Source organism: Mirounga leonina, unplaced genomic scaffold, assembly GCF_011800145.1.
Source record: "Mirounga leonina isolate KUSES-001 unplaced genomic scaffold, KU_Mleo_1.0 Mir_127, whole genome shotgun sequence".
Lineage (NCBI taxonomy): Eukaryota > Metazoa > Chordata > Mammalia > Carnivora > Phocidae > Mirounga > Mirounga leonina.
Genome location: NW_023270316.1, coordinates 3,856,738 through 3,877,011, shown reverse-complemented (window position 1 = coordinate 3,877,011; position 20,274 = coordinate 3,856,738). Strand labels below are relative to the sequence as shown.

At 38.5% G+C, this 20,274-nt stretch overlaps 1 protein-coding gene across 1 annotated transcript in view; it reads left to right on the top strand.

Annotated features, from left to right (window-relative positions):
• MYO16 (myosin XVI) overlaps positions 1–20,274 on the top strand; it is a 435,081-nt gene that overhangs the window by 142,735 nt on the left and 272,072 nt on the right. Inside the window, exons 11-12 of the mRNA XM_035003781.1 lie at positions 4,313–4,378; positions 15,073–15,203. Of these exons, the coding sequence (XP_034859672.1) occupies positions 4,313–4,378; positions 15,073–15,203 (197 nt within the window). The remainder of the gene's footprint in view (positions 1–4,312; positions 4,379–15,072; positions 15,204–20,274) is intronic.

Sequence of the window (20,274 nt, the reverse complement as noted above, 5' to 3'; positions counted from 1 at the left end):
TTTCTTTCTTTCTTTCTTTCTTTCTTTCTTTCTTTCTTTCTTTCTTTCTTTCTTTCTTTCTTTCTTTCTTTCTCTTTCTTTCTTTCTTTCTTTCTTTCTTTCTTTCTTTCTTTCTTTCTTTCTTTCTTTCTTTCTTTCTTTCTTTCTTTTCTTTCTTTTCTTTCTTTTCTTTCTTTCCTTCCTTCTTTCTTTCATCATTTTACTTTTCTTTTCTCCTTTACTTGGCTGTAGAATCCTGGCCAGTCCTTCTTTGAAGTCAATGTTATCTTGAATCACAATATATAAAGAGAGTCATGCATCACTCATGGGTGTAGGGCTTCATGAATTTTCATTTGGTGAACATGCCCAGGTAACCAGCAGCTTCGTAAAGAAATGAAATATTAAGAAGCCCCTTCCTCAGTTTACCCTAATCATCACAAAAGATTTTGGCATATATAGCTACAGATTCTTTTGGTATTTTTTTCTGTACTTTATATAAAAGGACTCACCCAGTGTGTTCTCTTCTGCATCTGCCCACTTTCATTCGTTGTTGTATTTCTGATAACCATCTATCCTGCTGCTTTCAACAACAGCTACCCACTTCTACTCCTCTAAAATCATCTGCTGTTTGAATATATCCTCATTTATTTATTTACTCTACAATGGAGGAACACTTGAGTTGTCTCCACTCTTTGGTTATTGAATTACGCTGTTACAATTATGTGAATTATTTCGGTGATACTGTTATAAACCATCTTGGGCCTTTTTTGGCGACGTGTATGCAAGTATTTCCATGGGGCTATTTTCATGGGGTGTGAACTGAGCCCTGAAATGCCGGCATCACAGGTACCTTCAGCCTGAGTAGATATAGCTAAACACTTTCTCAGAGTGGTTACACTCCCGCCACAGACTTTGGTTTCTGCACCCTCACCAACACCCAGCATAATCAGTGTTGGCTGTTGTGTTAGTAGTTTTCACAGATGCTAGCCATTCCGGTGGTTGTGGTATCCCACTGTGGTTTTAGCTCACGTCTTCCTGCTGACTGATGATGGTGACCAGTATGTGTGTGTGGCTCACTTGGCCATCGCATCTCATGAGGCACCCTTTCAGTAATACTGACATTTAAAAATAAATGGGTTGTTTTATTTTTCTTCTTGATACGTAGGGATTTTTATATATTCAGGATATTCTTTCTTTCTTAGATCTACATATATGTAAGCATTTTCTCCCAGTTTGTGGCTTGCATTTTCGCCTTATAGTAGGTCTGTAGATGAGTAGAAGCTTGCAGTTTTTACAAAGTTCTTTACATTTAGTGTTTTTTGTGTCCCACTTAAGAAAATTTGGCTTGGGCCATTTTCTTATATTTTCTTATTTCAGTTTGGTTGTTTTAACTTGAATATTTAAGGTGTATTACCAGTGTGGAAGTGATTTCACAGTGGTACAAGAGGAGAGTCCAGACTAATGTTTCTCCATGTGGATTCCCCTGCTGCATTGCGATGGTGCCTTTGTGGTGACCAGATGACCCTGGGGAGTGGGTCTGTCTCTAGAATCCACCTTTTGTTGTATGGATCCGTTGTGCCTAAGCCAGTACTGAGATATCTTAATCACTAGAGCAGTATAATAAATCTTGATATATAGAAGTCTTCTATATATCATGGAAATTTAATATCCCTCCTTTGACCATGTTTACTTTCTCTGGAACATTGTAAAATTTTTGATGCAGAAGTCTTGACCATTTGTATTAGATCTGTTTCTAGGCCTTTTTCAAACTGCGATGCTATAATAAATATTTTCTGACTGAAAATAACAAGCAAATTTCATTTCCTTTTTGTGTATTATAAATATAGAGATACAATTTCACTGTGAAATTCATGTTTTATCTGCCAAACTTGCTAAGTTCATATGTAAATATTGATTTTTATGGAGATTTTTTTGGATTTTCTGCATATACTGCCATATAGTATGTAGATAATGACTTTTATTTTTCTCTTAAATCTTGATAGCTTCCTTACTTTTTTTTTTTCTTGTTTTATTTCACGGGATGGCACTCTTAATAAAAAGATAATGGGAGGTGACAATGACCTAAGATAGGCATCCCTGTCTCATTTTCAATCTCAGGGAAAAGCTTTCGATGTTTTATCATTAAGCAAGTTGTTTTCAGTAGCTTTGCCATTGGTATGGTTAAATTTTATTAGATTAATGGAGTTCCTTCTATTAATAGCTTTCGAAGTTCTTATTTTTAATCAAGAGTAGGCATTGAATGCTATGAAATGTTTTTTGACATTTATTGAGATGATCATATGTCATATGTTTTTGTTCTTTACTTTTTAGTATTATAAATTACAAGAGTGGATTTCCTAATATGAAGCCAACCTTATGTTACTAGAACAAATCCTATTTGGTTGAAACAGATTATCTGTTGAGTATATTACTGGATTTAATTAGTCAGTATTTTGCTCAGGATTTTTGCATGTACACTATGAAAGAGAACAGCCTGTAATCTTCCTTTCTTTCAATATACTACTTAGGTTTGTAATACCAAGTTTATGCAGGCCTCTTAAAATGAAACGGTGTTCCTCTTCTGTTATTTTCTGGAACAATAGGAATTTGCTTATTTTGCTTATTTTGTTCATCAATATTGGGAAGAATTCACCAGTGAAGTTTAAATTTTCTTTGTGGAAAGGTTTTTAGACATAGATTCAAATTTCTTTCACAGAAAAAAATTAGATGTTCTGTATCTTACTGTGTTAGTTTTGGGAAGATGATGGTTGTTGTCCACATTTTCTAAATACCCATGGTGGCTAAAATGTGATTCCGAATATCTCTTTATCTGTTTTCATGTCTATATTGTCTGTAGTAATGTCATATTTAGGATACCGATAGTTTATGTATTTTCTCTTGTTTTCTCAATCTTGTTAGGGCACTCACCATTTTATTACACTGTTCAAAAGACCACCTTTTGCTTTTGTTTTCTATTCCATTAATTTCTGCTGTAATAATGATTATATTTCATTTTATCTTTATGTAATTTGATGAGCTCCTTGAAAAGTATACTTAGATCATAATTACCAGCCTTTCTTCTTTTTTATAAATAGCATATCAGGCAATAATTTCCATAATAAGTATACCTTTGGTTGCATCTCACAAATTATGATATATTATAATCAAAATATTTTCTGATTTGCATTGTGGCTCCTTTTTTGGTTCATCGGTTATTTGCAGATGCATTGTTTAATTCCCAAACATTTGGTGATTTTCTAGATATCCATTATTAATTTCTGTCTTAATTCTACCATGATCAGAGTGCATACGCTATGTGATTCAAGTCCTTTAAATGTGATGAAACTGACCTGTGTTCAATTTTAAAGAATGTATATTCTGCAATTGTTTGGTAACAGTGTTGTATATAAGTCAATTAATCACTTGGTAATTATTTATTTCAAAATTTTATCTGCTTATTTCATGAGTTACTAAGAAAAAAATTATATAAAGTCCCCACTGTCATTGTGAATTAATTTTTCTCCTTACAGCTGTTTTTCTTCGTATATTTTGTGCTAGATTTTAGTCTCACTGAAATTTTAAATGCTGTATCTTCCTGATTTAACATTTTATCACTGTGAAATGTTCCTTTTCATGAGTTTTATTTATTTATTTTTTTTGTATGTGTTAATTGAGTGTTGCTAAACCACATTTTCCTGTTATCATTGTTTTCAGGTATATCTTGTTTTATCTTTTTATTTCTAAATTTTCTTAATCTATACAGAGTACTTTAGTTCATAATCTTCATCCGTTAGTTAGAGTATTTAGTAGCTTTGCATTTGATGTAATTACTGATTTTGGGGGGGTTAAATCTATGAATTTATTATTTGACTTGTATTTATTCTGTTTTTGTGCCTTTATATCTCATAACTTGTCCTTTTTTATTACAAAAGTATTTTTATTTGCTTTCTGTGCTTTATTCATTTTTCAGTTGTGCATTTTATCCTTATTCTGTAGCAGCATAGAACTCATTACCACATTTACCACAAATTAATTTATATTTTTTTAATTCAGTCTAATTCTCAAAAAAACCCTTTAAGAAAAGCAATTCTTAGAATGCGGTCATTTCATTTGTTATGTGTTTAATGGAACAAGCCTATTGGTTTTATTTTATTTGAGTTTGACTTTCCTATTTCTTTATATACAAACTTTCAAAACAGTTCACAAAATGTTAATGTATGGCTTTTATTTATATTCTATATTTTATACAATGATGTTAAAGTTATATCATTTTTAATTTTAAGTGTTCTATTTATATAGTCCACCAACTATTTATATCCTTTTCTTTTAACAGACTTTTATTGGAGACATCCTCTTGCTTGTTAACCCATTCAAGGAGCTTCCAATTTATTCCACCATGGTGAGTATAAAATTTAAAATATCATTTAAAATACCTATTTGCATCAAATGATTGATTAAGAAGAAACCCCAAAACAATAAGTAAAGTCAAATGTCTCAGAGAAGTCTAAATTGAAATTTGCATAATAATGACTTTCATTTGTTCTGAGACAAAAATGGAAAAGAACGTTATCTTCTCAAAAGATTCCTTTGCACTTAGAATGTGTCATTTTCCTACAATTGTAGTTACTAGACCGACTTCTAAAATTAAATAATATATTACTCTACTTTCCATACCTTCTTAACTAATCCAAGATCAGTTGGTTTACAGTCCTTATTTCAACATCATGACCTCTTTCAAAAAAATTCTATGATGTTAAAACAATGAGAATAAGAAAGGATAATGTTGAATTTTGTACATTTTTCCAAATGACCTTCCACTTTTAATTATGAGACTCTCAAAATTAAAAGAGAAATTGCTTTTGGAAAATTATTCCAGGTGACTGAAAACACAGCATGATTTTCGAGTAGTAATAGATCAAGAATATCATCGTGGAAGCTCTCTATTTTTTTGTAAGCACAAGGCTGGTTCCAGTGAAAGCAGAATCCCATATCCGGAGTAGGAGCATGACAGAGGGAAGGGGAGCAGACACGTGTTTCTGAAGCAGGGACATGCTCCTAGATGTTGAAGGGGGAGGTGGTAGGCAAGAGGTTGGAGAAGAGGGAGAAGGAGAGAAGGAGGGGAAGGGAGAGAGAACACCTTCTTTAAGCTCCCAAGGAATCAATGAAGAATTCTTATAGAAACCCCACCTGCAAAATAGAGTGCCACTCACTACCCCAGCCTCTGCCCTTCTTACCAAACTGACTTGCACTGTTGCTTTAAAACTGCTGCACCTTGCCCACTGTCCTCACTCCACTCAGGCCAATCCTAGCCTTAGCCTTGGGCAACCTGAATGTGTGGTCACGTGATGGGCCAGGGCAAGAGCAGTCACCTGAAGTCATCTCAGGAGTTTTATCAGAGTTGTTTAACCTGAGCTGTGATGATCAAATAGACATATGCACTGTTCGATTTTTTTTTTTTTTAAAGATTTTATTTATTTATTTGAGAGAGAGAATGAGATAGAGAGAGCATGAGAGTGGGGAGGGTCAGAGGGAGAAGCAGACTCCCTGCCGAGCAGGGAGCCCGATGTGGGACTCGATCCCAGGACTCCAGGATCATGACCTGAGCTGAAGGCAGTCGCTTAACCAACTGAGCCACCCAGGCGCCCGCACTGTTCGATTTTTATTTCTTTTATGTCAGTTCTTAATAATTCTGTTTTACAAGGATTCTGTTCATTATATTTAATCTTCCAAAGTCTGGGGCATATAATTATTCATGAGTCCTATTTATTATTTTAATGTTTGTAGAGTTTTGAGTGATTTCTTTTCGTTCCCAATGTTGATCATGTGTGCCTTCTCTGACTTTTTAAAATCAATTTGCTAGGAATTTCATGATTGTATTAATCTTTTCCAAGAAAAACATTTCCTGACTTAATTTTTTTTCTGCTGTAAATTTATTCTCTATACGATTGATTTCTGCTTTTTCTTTTTATCGTCTCCTTCTTCCTAAGTTCTTGGAGTTTAATTTGATAGTTATTTAAGTTATATAGTTATATTGTCAGTTTTCTGCCTTATATAAATAAGTATTTGGGGCTTTTAATTTTGCTTTAAACATAGTTTTCTGCATCTTTTTTTAAGATTTTATTTATTTGAGAGAGAGAGAGAGAGCAAGAGAGAGCATGGGCAGACGGGAGAGGCAGAGGGAGAGGGAGAAGCAGGTTCCTTGCTGAGCAGGGAGCCCAATGTGGGGTTCGATCCCAGGACCAGGGATCATGACTTGAGCCGAAGGCAGATGCTTAACGGGGTGCCTGAGCCACCAAGGTGCCTGAGTTTTCTGCATCTTTGATGCTTTCCAAGTTCATTATTCTTCAATTTAAGAGAGAGAGAGAGAGAGAGAACTCCTGCTATTTAGAGCTGACTATTAATGTGTTGTTTCTGGCTTATATTTATGGTATTATATTGGATCATAGAGTCAATAAGAATCTTATGGTGAGACAAAAGCCAGCTTTAAATAATTACATATTAGGGAAGACACGTACTGCATGGAGCACTGGGTGTTATACAAAAACAATGAATTATGGATCACTACATCAAAAACTAATGATGTATTGTATGGTGACTAACATAACATAATAAAATAAAATTAAATTAAATTAAAAATAAATAATTACATAAAATATATACATATATAGCTATTGTAAAAATGCTTATGTAGATCTAGAGGTCAAATTCTAAGGATTAGGGAAAATGTACCATAATAAATTGTTTTAGTGTGGCATTGCTTGTCATGTTATATTGTATCTCAAATGGAACAGACCTGTGATTTTGTGGTTTCTTCGTTTTTAGGGTGTTAATAGTTTGGCAGTTTTATGTCTTCAAGTAATGTGTTGTATTTGCAGGTCTTTCAGAAATACATATAATAGAGAAAAGGAGAGACATTAACAGACATACTTCTTTATTAATGTAGAAATAAAACACAATGCACTGAGATTTTTGCATGAACACTTCATTAAAACTTAAAATGGTGAATGCCACATATAACTTATATGTATCATCCTTTATATCCATCAATTCCAGTGGACTCTGACATAGAATGTAAGAGGAAAATAAATATATTTAGGTAAAATATGCACTGATGAGAAGCTTACAATAAAACTGCCCACTTTTTATAGGACATAATGAGATTTTACTGTGTTTGGTGCTTTTGGAATTCACTTCCATTATGTAGAATTAAATACTTTGTACTTTCCTGGGCTACAAGTAATACCTCATAATATAATTATAGATATTAGGTAGCTATAAGGTTTAATTTTTAGGCCGAATTAGTGGTTATCCTCTGTAGCAATCTTAGTACCTTGCGATTTTAAATCAGTTACTTGTGTACTGAACCACATCAAGTTACCTCAGTGTCCTATGGACATGCAAGGGAAAGTTTCACTTATTTTTGTGCTTATTGATTATATAATCATATATATGCTTATTATATTAAATTCTGTTCAGATAGTTTAGTTTCTTCCCTTGTTAGTTGAATAAAAGAAGAAACTAAAACATTGAATATGATTATATCTATAAGGATTATATAGACCAGGAGAATGACTTCTGTGTTTCATGTTGAAAAAAAATCCACATGCATCGTCTGTAACTCACTAATTTTGTTACCATTAACTGTGTTATATTAAGCTTTGCATAACATTCATTTCTTATTTCCAGGAGGCCATTACTCATGGATGTAGAGCCCTCTGTTTTGAACTGCATTTTGAGACTAATACAAACACATGGCAGCAAGCAGCCCTGTCCCTGGTTTGGGACATAAGCAATGTTAAGGTGATGCGAATAGTTACTGGGGAGGAGTGGCACCTAACGGGCCAGTAGGCAGATGGTTCTAAATGAAGTACAACCAGCGGAGGGGGGGGCTCACTATTGTGCTGCCCATTTATGTTGAAGGCAAGTGACATCACTCATTTTAAACACGTAAGAGGTAGGGGAGAGGGAAAAAATAGCAAAGTAGCCAGATCTTTCTGAAAAGGCTTTGCAAAAGGAGCAGTGTTATAATCGGGAACAAGAATGCTTCATCAAACCAAGAAACATTTATCGAGTCTATTAAACACAATATGTTATGTTAGGTATTTGGGGATGCTAAGAGTCTCCTCATCCTTAAAAACTGCATTGACATTCTAGAGATAATACATAAGTAATGATAAAAATAATCACAGACTTCACTTGTAGCTGAGGACAGTAAGATAGCTATATTGAGAATGTACACTATTAATTGACAAGTCAGGAGGTTGGAGGGAAGGAAATCTTACCAAGTTGAGAAAGGCATTAGTTGGAAAAGCAATGTGATTGGTGCAAATTCCAAGGAATGAGTAAGATTCTGGTAAGGGGAGAGGAAGTATACTTTGGAGAATTGTCTAGAGACACATTATGGGGACAAAAAATATAGGATCATTGAGAAGAAGGCATAGACTAATCCTATAAGAGCAGGAGTTCAAAAAGTTAAAGAATTGAAAGTCTGGTTTAGATCTAGACTATAAAGCTAAGTTAGAGAGTTTGGGTTTTAATTTTAGAAAATAAAGACCCCCTAGAAACAAACAAGTCTGATACAAATAGTGTTTATAAGTCTGTCACCATCAGTTTGAGAAAAAGAGACATTTAGGCAAGAAGACTAGTTAGTAGGTACTGAAATAATCCAAGAGCAAGCCTAGTGTGGGGGCTCTGGTGGTAATGGGCAGAAGTTGAGTGGGTCTGTGAAAAGACAGTAAGAAGAACCTGAAGAGAATTTCATTTAAGGAACAAATAAGAGAGGAGCATCCCTTGAAGATACAGGTTTTGAATTTGTGGGTCTAGGAGAATCTATAAAAAAAAGAAAATGAAAGAAGAGAAAAATTGATGAGGAAAAACCAGGTTCAGGTGAATGTACAAAGTTTTTGGAGATTAAAATGAAATAATGTTGAGGTTCTACCTTGGATGCAAGATTAGGAATAGTTCACGTAGATATTTTGTTTTGTAAGATTTCTAGGATTCATACCAAGTTTAAGAATGAGGTAGAAAGGGCGCCTGGGTGGCTCAGTTGGTTAAGTGACTGCCTTCGGCTCAGGTCATGATCCCGGAGTCCTGGGATCGAGTCCCACATCGGGCTCCCGGCTCGGCGGGGAGCCTGCTTCTCCCTCTGACCCTATCCCCTCTCATGCTGTTTATCTCTCTCTCTCTCTCTCTCAAATAAATAAATAAATAAAATCTTTAAAAAAAAAAAGAATGAGGTAGAAAAATAGTAGAAAGCAATGAAGGATCAGGAAGAGGAGGTAGAGGAAGAGGATAGGGAAAGGGGGAGGGAGAGGGGAAGGGGAGAGGGATCGGGTGACCACAATGACAAGGCAAATGGCAGCCACTAAAGAACCAGGTCTAGGGGCGCCTGGGTGGCTCAGTGTTACGCATCTGCCTTCAGCTCAGGTCATGATCTCAGGGTCCTGGAATCGAGCCCCACATCTGGCTCTGCTCAGCGGGGAGTCTGCTTCTCCCTCTCCCTCTGCCCCTCCCCATGCTCGTACACACTCTCTCTCTCTCTCTCTCAAATAAATAAATAAATAAAATCCTTAAAAAAACCCAGGTCTAATGCATTGTCGAGGTAGTAATTAGAAAGGACAAACAACGTGGTGTTTGTATCATTGCGGAAACCAGTGAACACATGAATGTCATGAGAGTAGACACTTCAGCTGTAGATATGCATTGGCCCCCTCAAACATCCATGTCAGACTTGTCTCAGATATTTCTCACTGTTCCCTTTACTATGGACTTCACAAACCAAAGATATATCACTTGGAAACCTCAGTGTGCAAAATAATGATGCCATTCCAGATGAAAGATCTGGAGAACATTTCTCAAGGTTATATTTTTAAGTACACAAGGACACAGAAATGATCAGTACCCACTTTCTCTTTGTCCTCAATTGGCGGTGAGATTAAGCTCTCCCACTATGTAAAATGGCACCTACTATAGCATGTCAGGCTTAGGGCTTCATTTAATTTTCAGATTCTGCTTGTTGTTGGTGTCCTGATATTCCCACTGCATGTTTGAGTTTGGCGAGTAGCTGGGGTGACTGAGCAGAGAGTGTTATCTCTGGACGAGTGGGGCTGGAAAGAGGACCTTCTTCACTGGAAGCAGAGTCCAGCAAAAGGAGGTACCCATGAATGAGGTTGATGTGATGTCATCTCACCCATGGGTTCCAATCGAGCACTTAAAATTACCAGTGACCAGAATCCTCTCGTTCCCAGATGATGCACATGGGGAGAGAATAAGGTGAAGGGGAGAGAGAAGGCATGTGGGAGGGAGTGGCTGTTGCTGATGGTAGTTGCTGGACCCAGTGGGAACATCCAATAATATTAATAATGAAAATGACAGTGGCAATGAATGATAACCAGTCTGAAGGTTACATGGCCTGTCAGAAAACTGGACCTGCATAAGTGAAGATCTTCAAGCTTCAATAGAAATAATTAAGTAGAATTGATTATTATCTTTATTAAATGCACTATTATATTAACATTATTATTTTGTATTTGTATTACTTACAAAGCCTAGAATCAGCATCGAGCTAAGTATTACCAGGGGATAGCAATTGAATAGTCTACAACATAAAGTCTGACACTGTATGGAAAGGAGAGGGCTTTTAAGAGAAGCGATCTGAGAAATGTTAGTTTGATTATCATGAAAAAACGGAGACACCCAAGATCCCTTACACATCTAAAGTCTAGTAAAACTTGGACTTAGGAGAAGATGTGACCCTGAGGAGGTTTGAAGAAGCAGAGTAGGAGTCACATATGCTCCTGGCTCTCTTCTGTCTTGCCTTGTTTGTAACATCTAATGAAATTCTCAGCAGGATTTTACAGACGGAGTTTAAAAGCATTCTGTTAAAATTTGATTAGGTCACTGTTGGACTTGGGACATGAAATAGTGTTAGTGCAAGGGTTCAAAAGGAACAGAAATTTGTCCTGCAAGAAAATAGAGCTGGGCTAGAACTCCCTGGTTGGTTTATGAATTATAATGTATACGTTGCTATCATTAATTCTTTTGGTATCCATTTTAAATTCTGAAATAATTAAAAATACAAAACTCTGAAAACTATTTCAAATAAAGAAGTCCTATCTGTTCACATACACTCCTGAGACTGGGATGCAGCTATAAAGATGTGCTAAGAACACATCATGCCCTACTTCAATTGTTTTTTGTTTGTTTGTTTGTTTTAAAGATTTTATTTATTTATTTGAGACAGAGAGAATGAGAGAGACAGAGAGCACATAGGAGGGGGGAGGGTCAGAGGGAGAAGCAGGCTCCCTGCCGAGCAGGGAGCCCGATGCGGGACTCGATCCTGGGACTCCATCCTGGGACTCCAGGATCATGACCTGAGCCGAGGGCAATCGCTTAACCAACTGAGCCACCCAGGCGCCCCATGCCCTACTTCAATTGTAACGTTTGTTTTCTGTGTAGAACAGAAAATAAAGCTTTGTTTTAATTATATGGTGTCTTAGATTAGCTGGTGTAGTGTCCTATGAACACAGGCAAATTCCTTTTCATAAGCAATGACAACCGCTCTCCCGAAACTATTATCCTTTCATCCAGTCATTTTTCTTAAAGGTTTTATTTTATTTTTTTATTAGAGAGAGAGAGAGAGAGAGCACATGTGCACAAGCAGGGGGAGGGGCAGAGGGAGTGGGAGAAGCAGACTCCCCGCTGAGCAGGGAGCCCAATGCGGGGCTCAATCCCAGGACCCCTGAGATCATGACCTGAGCCAAAGGCAGACGCTTAACTGACTGAGCCACCCAGGCGCCCCTCATCCAGTCTTTCATATGTTCACTACACATAGGCACATACGGTTGTCCCACTTACTTGTGGTTTTGCTTTCCATGGTCTCAGTTACCCGAGGTCAGGGTCAGTTGGGGACCGATCTTCCTTCTGATGTAGCATCACATCAGAAGCCTGCATCACATGCCTGTGTCACTCATTGCACTTCATCTCATCATGTAGACAATTGATCATCTTTCATCATCGCAAGAAGAAGGGTGTATACAGGAAGAGAAGGTATTTTGAGAGAGACAGAGAAACCACACTTGTACAACTTTTATTACAGTATATTGTTATAAGTGTTCTATTTCATTATTAGTTATCCTTGGTAATCTCTTACTGTGCTTAATTTATAAATTCAACTTTATCATAGTTAAGTATATATAAGAAAACACATAGTGTATATAGGATTCGGTATTCTCTGTGGTTTTGGGCACCCCCTGGGGGTCCTGGAACATAGACCACATGGGTAAAGGGGGGGGGACTAATTACATGTGAAAAAAAACCTTCAAATGCCATTATTTTCCATTTTAATTCACTCAGATATATTGCTGATATATTCACATATATTAACTATATCCTTTTACAAAACAAATCTTCATTAGCCATTGTACTTTTTTATGTTGATAGTTTCAGGTCTCGATAATTTATTCTAAATGCCCTATAGTATTTTATCATATTAAAACACAATCCTTTATATTCATCCATTAAACCCTATACTGATTTTTAAATTATTGGCATGTTTTCTGCTCTTACAAAGAGGCTAAGAACCGTTTCATGTGTGCTTTTTGCTAATGTTCGAGAGTTTCTTTGGAGAGAGTCCTGGTCAAGCCCACCTTAAGTTTAGAAGTTGTTACCAAATCACCGTTCCAGTTAGAACAACTCTCCATAGTGCAGGTGTGTTTTTCTAGTGCTGGAGAAAACTTCCTTTTGAAACCAAGCTCTACCACTAATTAGCTATGTGGCCTTTGACCGGTTACTAACTTCATTGCTTCAGTTTCCTCACTCATAAAAACCCAAGTCATAGATTTCTAAGAGAATTGGATGAATATGAAGTGCTTAGAACAGTGGCAAGCACATAACAAGTGTAAGCCATTATTATTAAACCATTGATAAAGTTACTAGTATTTTTTTTAAAGATTTTATTTATTTATTTATTTATTTATTTATTTGAGAGAGAGAATGAGAGAGAGAGAGAGAGCATGTGATGGGGGACGGTCAGAGGGAGAAGCAGACTCCCCGCTGAGCAGGGAGCCCGATGCGGGACTCGATCCCCGGACTCCAGGATCATGACCTGAGCTGAAGGCAGTCACTTAACCAACTGAGCCACCCAGGAGCCAAGTTACTAGTATTTTATATCTGTCACTTTCCTATTTGAAATGGCATTCTCCTGCTTACCAGAGAATTTCTGCTTCTTTTCTCATATTTATTGGTTATTCTTTTTTGTTTGTATTCTTTGTCCAATTTTCTATTTTATTTCCAGTCTTATTTATTTATTGAAGTCATTTATAAGACACTGTTAATGTATTGATAGTACACACAGCTTAATCTCCTCTCTATCTTTGATTTTTATCACATTACTATATGTATGATGTTTATGGTCAAACAGCAATTGTCAAATGTACTATTTTGATATTGATTCATCCTTCCCATTATAATTTGTGTTTGGGAACCCTATTTCCTTATTCCAAAATCATGAGAGTATTATTCTGTTTACTTGTGTAAATGTTTTATGCTTTGCTATTTATATTTGGGACTTAAATTCATCTAGAATTCATTTTTACACATGGCATGAGATAGAGATCAGCGTTCGTTTCCTTTACTAATAATCAGCTCATTCTTTATGACTAATGCATGAAACAGCCCCCTTTCATACCCCAAATCCACACCCATGTGTGGGCTTAGGTTGAGTTCTCTAGTTTGTCCAGGTGATCTCTTCTTCTGGTGTCTGTACCAGGACCACAGTATTTAAGGATTATGGCTTTCTGGAGTTTTTATTGAGATGCAGCGGACATGGGTTTCTAAGTGTCCAGATGGGTAAATTTTCACGAGCCCTCAGATCCAGAGCATTTACCGCACTCCAGAAGCCCTGCTTTCACCCCTCTGCGATCACCAGCACCTTGGCCAAGGCACCACCGACCCGACTTCTACGGTGTGGCTTAGTTTTACCTGGTTTTATACTTTATCTTATTGAATGTTCTCTCGTGTGTCTGACAGATTCCACTCAACATTATGTTCGTGAGATTCATCCGATTATTTTTTTATAGCTGTAGGTCATTTATTCTATGAAAAAAATTATTTCCCCTATGATTTTAAATGACTTCAAACATATGAAAAATTTGCAGATAAATAGCACAAACAACTTTTTCCCCAACAATTTTCAAATGACTTGCTGGTATGCTGTCCCATCAGCCTTGAATACGTGCATTGTGCGTTCGGTGTGTAACCTCCATATCACCCCTGGAATCAGGAAACTGCTCCTGATGCACTGTGACCATGCAGTCAAGATGCCTCACTCAGGTCTTTCCCATCGTCCCACTGATGCCCACAGAGCCAAAGACCCAGGCCGCCATGACAGGATGGGTGCACTTTCACCTTGTCTGGACACTGTCCTCCATCTTCTGATGAGCTTTCCACCCTTGACGGCCTTGAAGCTCCAGGCCAGTCACTTTGGGAAAGAAAAATTAAGTTGGTCTGATATTTCTTCATGACTCAGACATCTCCCTATCATTCAGCGTTTATTCTAATATAACAGAATTTACTAGAAACTCAAAAGGACTAAACATACTGACACCATGGCCATGCTCATAAATCACTGTGTCACTGAAATTAAGTTCATTTTTGTTTTTCTGAGAAGTTTGTGAGTTCTTCTGTGTTTCAGCTGCAGGTGCTTTCTACTCGGATCAAAAATCCTTTCTGTCTTATGGTACTGAAATGAAATGTGGCTGAGCGACGTTGTGTGTGATGTAAATCCCCACGGGTTCAGCTTACTTCATGGGTTTCTATCAAACTGGATGTGTGTGGGATGCTCTGCTTAAGGACAGCAGAATAATTTCAAGCCTGTGAACCGAGTAATGAGGGATCAGACAGCCGCCTCTATTTTATCATTATGAATGCTCAAAACGTGCTGCAAAGGGCGTAATTCCCCAGGCGTTTTGTAGATACAAATGAGTCTCAGACGTGGCGCTTCCCTGGCGTTTGGATATGGAAATAAGGCAGCTGTGCCCTGAGGCGGGGGCCTGCACCTTCTCACCGCTGTCTGTCTCCCGCACTGCTTGGCAGGTGTCTCGGCTCTACCTCAGCAGCACGGGGCAGCCCTGCTCCTCCTCCCTGCCGCCTCACATCTTCTCCTGCGCCGAGAGAGCCTTCCACCAGCTTTTCCAGGAGCAGCGGCCCCAGTGCTTCATTCTCAGGTGAGCCCGCCCCTCGCCTGCCCCTCGCTCGCCCACCCGCTGATGATGCGCTGATGATGCGCTGATGATGCGCTGATGATGCACTGAGGCAATGCCGGGGGCTTGGGCGTGAGACCCTTCTCCTTGCCTATGGTTCACGTTTATTGACTTCCTCAGCACCTGGCGGTCCAGCGTGTCTTTGCAATAAGTAATTGGACTCGTTACCAAGGAGAAACATCTCTGTTCTTAGGAATAGCCCCAAGTGGGGCGGAATCAATATCAACACACTTAACCTGAAACTCAATTCATTTTGAAGATTTACTACTTAGGACCAGAGTGTTTTTGCTTTCAAACTTCAGGAATCCCCGGGAAAGAAAGGCACCTGCTATTACGCCCACTGTGTGGTGTGGTCCAAAATACAAATTATTACCCTGCAGTTGTGGGTCTTCTCACCTGCTTCTAGCTATTTACCTCTGCTCATATTTTACCAAAAGTATACACCCGGACATATTTTACACTGAAATATCATGGTAACGTGAGCTCATGAATAGCAAGAAGCTCAGGACAATGATTCACATTGGAGCAAACACCCACACATACACACACACACACGAACCGCAAGACGTAGAGGTGAAATGTGATTATGTATTGATAAAGGATTAAAGAATTATTTCGGTGTTAATATAAGATCTGCATTGAGAATTATGTTTCTTATTAGGAGCAACCTCTACCAGAGGGGACTTCTGGAAATCCTCAAGGCTTTGCCCGAGTTATAATCAGTCGTGTTGGCTGCAACTGAATGTTGTCAATAAAGCTTTGCCCAACTCATCAAAGTGAAATGAAAGATAGGACACATGGACACCTGGATAGAACCCAAAAGACATTTATTTATTGTTTTAAAAGATTTTATTTATTTATTCGACAGAGAAAGACAAAGCGAGAGCAGGAACACAAGCAGGGGGAGTGGGAGAGGGGGAAGCAGGCTTCCTGCAGAGCAGGGAGCCTGAAGTGGGACTCGATCCCAGGACCCTGGGATCATGACCTGAGCCGAAGGCAGACGCTTAACGATTGAGCCACCCAGGCGCCCCCAAAAGACATTTAAATACTTAAGTAAGCACTTACTTACACACTTTTACATTATCAATTTGATCAAAAAGTTCCAGAGAGGGTCAGATAGATGGCTTGCAAACGTCAATGTTCTGGTTTTCAAAATTGTGAGCAAGTGGTTGTTTTCACCCTTGTTCTGAAGAGTCCCCAGGGTAGGAGAGGCTCTGGGGGCAGGGTGGCCCCAGCCGTTCTTGAATCAAGCAACTGTGTTTTCATCTGCTTTATCTGTCCAATTGTCTAGTCTAACTTTGACCAAAAAGGGGAACACTTTTAAAAAAATCATGAGACTGTGGGGCATGTTATACCAGTGTGGTAATAACAACTAATGTTTACTGAGAACTTAGTAAGTGCCAGACCCTCCACTAGGTGCTTTCCACATATTCCCTTACCCATTGCTTTAGCAATCTTCTAAGATTGGTATTATTATTAGCATCACGATTTTATGTGTCAGGTGACTGTGTATTAGGAGGAGTAACTCATTAGTCTAGGGTCTTCAATTAGTGAATAGTGAATCTGGGATGTGAGCCCCATAATGTGAATTAGTAAATGGTGATTAATTAGTGTAGGGTCCAGTGGATGCTATATGTGGGATGGGAGCCCATAGTCTGGCTTCTGGGCCTGAATGAAGCTTACCCACGAGTGCATGGCCGGCTCCCTGCGGCTACCCCAAGGAGGTTTCCAGCGGCTCACCCGGGCCTCCCTAAAATGATGGCCACAGATCCACGGATTTTCCTAAATTCTTATTGAATACACTCAATTCTTTTGAAAGATATTGGTCCATAGCAAAGTTCTGAGTTGCCAATGAATTGTATCCTTTGGGAATCTGCCTGTTACAGATTTTACAGTATCTAGCAAGTTCTTTCAGTAAATAAACCTGTTTATCTGTAACCCAGTGCTTTCTACGTGAATTTGCCCATGGAATTATTTTTCCAGTAGGACTTGTTAATATTCTGCAGAAGCAGTATTTCTTCGGGGCATTTTTAAAGGCTAATAATGCCATGTATCAACCAGTTTTTCTTAAAAAAAAAGATTTCTTCGTTCAGGTTTCAAGAAATGAAGAACAAATCTGTGATCACAAGGACTTACTATTTTAGTCATTCTCTTTCTTCTTTCAGGATTGATGTTTTTATGTGGCTTTTCTATCTCCTTGATTATCTTGACTAAGATAAAGGTTTTCTGCATTTATTATACTAATTCATTAAAATTAGTAAATTTAGAAGTCAGCTAAATACATTGTTTAAAGATAATTTTTGAGTCTGTGTGTCTTTAAAAGATTTATTTATTTTTGAGAGAGCAGGAGGGAGGGGCACAGGGAGAGGGAAAGAGACTCTTGAGCAGACTCCGCGGGGAGCGCAGAGCCCTATGTGGGGCTCCATCTCACGACCCTGAGATCAGGACCTGAGCCAAAACCAAGAGTTGGATGCTTAACTGACTGAGCCACCCAGGCGCCCCAAGAGAGTCTATTCTATCTTACAACCAGCATTTACAAAGGATAATTTAAGACTTGGAGTTCAAAACACAGATATTCCTGGAATAGCCATCCTGTAACTTAGGACTAGGGTGGGACTTTTTAAATTTTATTTTCAAATTTTAATTTTATTTTTCACTTTGTTGATAATTATAGGCCCTACTAGCGCACTAGGCTTCATCTTGAGGAATAGTTTTTTAATAGTTTTCAGAACTTGGTCCTGGGTTATAACTGAGAGTTTGGTGTTCACCATCATCTATCTTATCTTTAATTTTCTGGAGGCCCTGATAGATGGTTTTAATTAGTTGTTAGAGCACATGTGACAAAAATCCATTATCCTAACAGTGTGTGGAGCAAATCTAAATTAACGTTACATGCTGAACATACAGGTAACTTGGGAAATACGCAGCCTAGGGTCTGCCTTTATCACGTGCAGATTTAGCAGACAAGACTGATCAGATGAGTTTTAAAATTCTTATGGGTCCTGATTGGCACCACCCAAAATCTCTGGTCAATTTCTAATTGAATCACAGTCTGGATTTGCAGGTCAAGGAATGTTTCTTGAACACACTGAGCTAAGATTTTTAGTTTTAATGTGATGGCCCTGTAGTCTCAACCCTATCCTAACATATCGCATGTCTTTTTTTTTTTTCTTTTATTTCCTTGTATGTTACTCAGAGTTTAAATGGAATATGGCCATTTTGAGATTTTATGATATGGCTAAAATGCATGGGATTTTAGCCAGCTAAGAGAACTGACGGCCATTTTCTCTATTCCTACCTGTCCTGATAGAGTGAGCGCTGTGGTGGGAGGAGGGGGGCAGCTCAGCCGCACATCCTCACAGGTCTCTGGGGTCTTCGTGTCCGCAGACTGCTGGCCTCATCCACCTTGTAGACTCACCCCCTGTTTCAGGTTGCATAGTATGTGCTCGGGAAGTCCTGGTTGAGAATTTCTTGTTGAATAATCACTGCCTTCCACGCTACCCCTTCTCCAAGAATCAGCTCAACCCCCACCTCATGGGGAAGTCTTCCCTGGTTTCTTCCACCTCTGGGCACCTTGTTAGCTGTGAACAGAATCTCTCCAAAAACAAGATTTAAGAAACATCCAGTTATTTTGTTAAGTAAGAGAATATTTATAACAGCGAATACAAGTGTAGAAGTTAAATTTCCACCATGAAAGAGCTAAATTGTTTCTTCCCTGAAATGAGAAGGTTAAAAGCAAATGCCTTTGAACCCAGAAAAGGAACTCCTTATCCTGTGCAGGTCTCTGTCACCTGCTTCCCTGAGGCTGCTAGGGTAGTTGTTCCAAACGTTGTTAAAATATTTATGGGGAGTGTAGATGAGGGGAGTAGAAAAGCATTTCTTAACAACTTGAGACCTGAATAAAAGAAGCAAATTTCGGCTTCTTCTTTCCTGGCAAACATCCTTTAATCAAATTCATTAGTACAAATATCAAGGGAGAAGCCTGAGAAATCAGCACTAGTAAAGAGATTTATATATATTTTTAATTTTTAAGCTATCAGATGAATAAAGACTTTTTCATTTCATTTACTTACTGGAAGCAGTAAAAACATTATTTTGTATCAGTAATTACTGTATTGGATTTCTATGTTAATCTTCTCATCTCATGTCAGAAATGTAATATAGTTATTATTTACAGAAATTAGATGAGTTATGGGGTGCCTGGGTGGCTCAGTTGGTTAAGCGTCTGACTCTTGGTTTTGGCTCAGGTCATGATCTCAGGGTCCTGAGGTCCATCCCCAAGTCAGGCTCCACGCTCAGCAGGGAGTCTCCTTGAGACTGTCTCTCTCCCTCTGCCCTTCCCCCTGCTTGCACAGGTGTGCATGCACGCACATTCTTTCTCTCTCTAAAATAAATAAATAAAAATCTTTTTAAAAAAAGAAATTAGAGGGGTGCCTGGGTGGCTCAGATGGTTAAGCGTCTGCCTTCGGCTCAGGTCATGATCCCAGGGTCCTGGGATCGAGCCCCGCATCGGGCTCCCTGCTCAGCGGGAAGCCTGCTTCTCCCTCTCCCGCTCCCCCTGCTTGTGTTCCTGCTCTTACTATCTCTCTCTCTGTCAAATAAATAAATAAAATCTTAAAAAAAAAAAAAAGAAATTAGATGAATTATGAAGTATGCCTGAGAAATATCAAAAGTACCGTCATTATAAATAACAAGTTTGGTGAGTGTTCGTTTGTTCCTAGACTGAAGGAAACCTGAACACACAGAACGTCAGACTGAGAACAGCCTCAAGAGGCAACTGGCCATTGGAGGGTCCACCGCGTGCCAGGCACCTTACTCACCTGGTCACATCTGACCATCTTAACCACTTAGTTTCAGGAGTTGCTTGCTTTATGTTCATTTTGAAGAGAAGACAAGGGAAGCTTAGAAAGATTTCATGGGTCTCCCGAGGAAGATGTAATGTCTTTCCTGGAAGGCTCAGAAAGATTTAACAAGGTCATGTGGTGTAGCTCTAGGACACATGCATCCCCACCTTAGCGGCTGTCCCCTGGGGGCC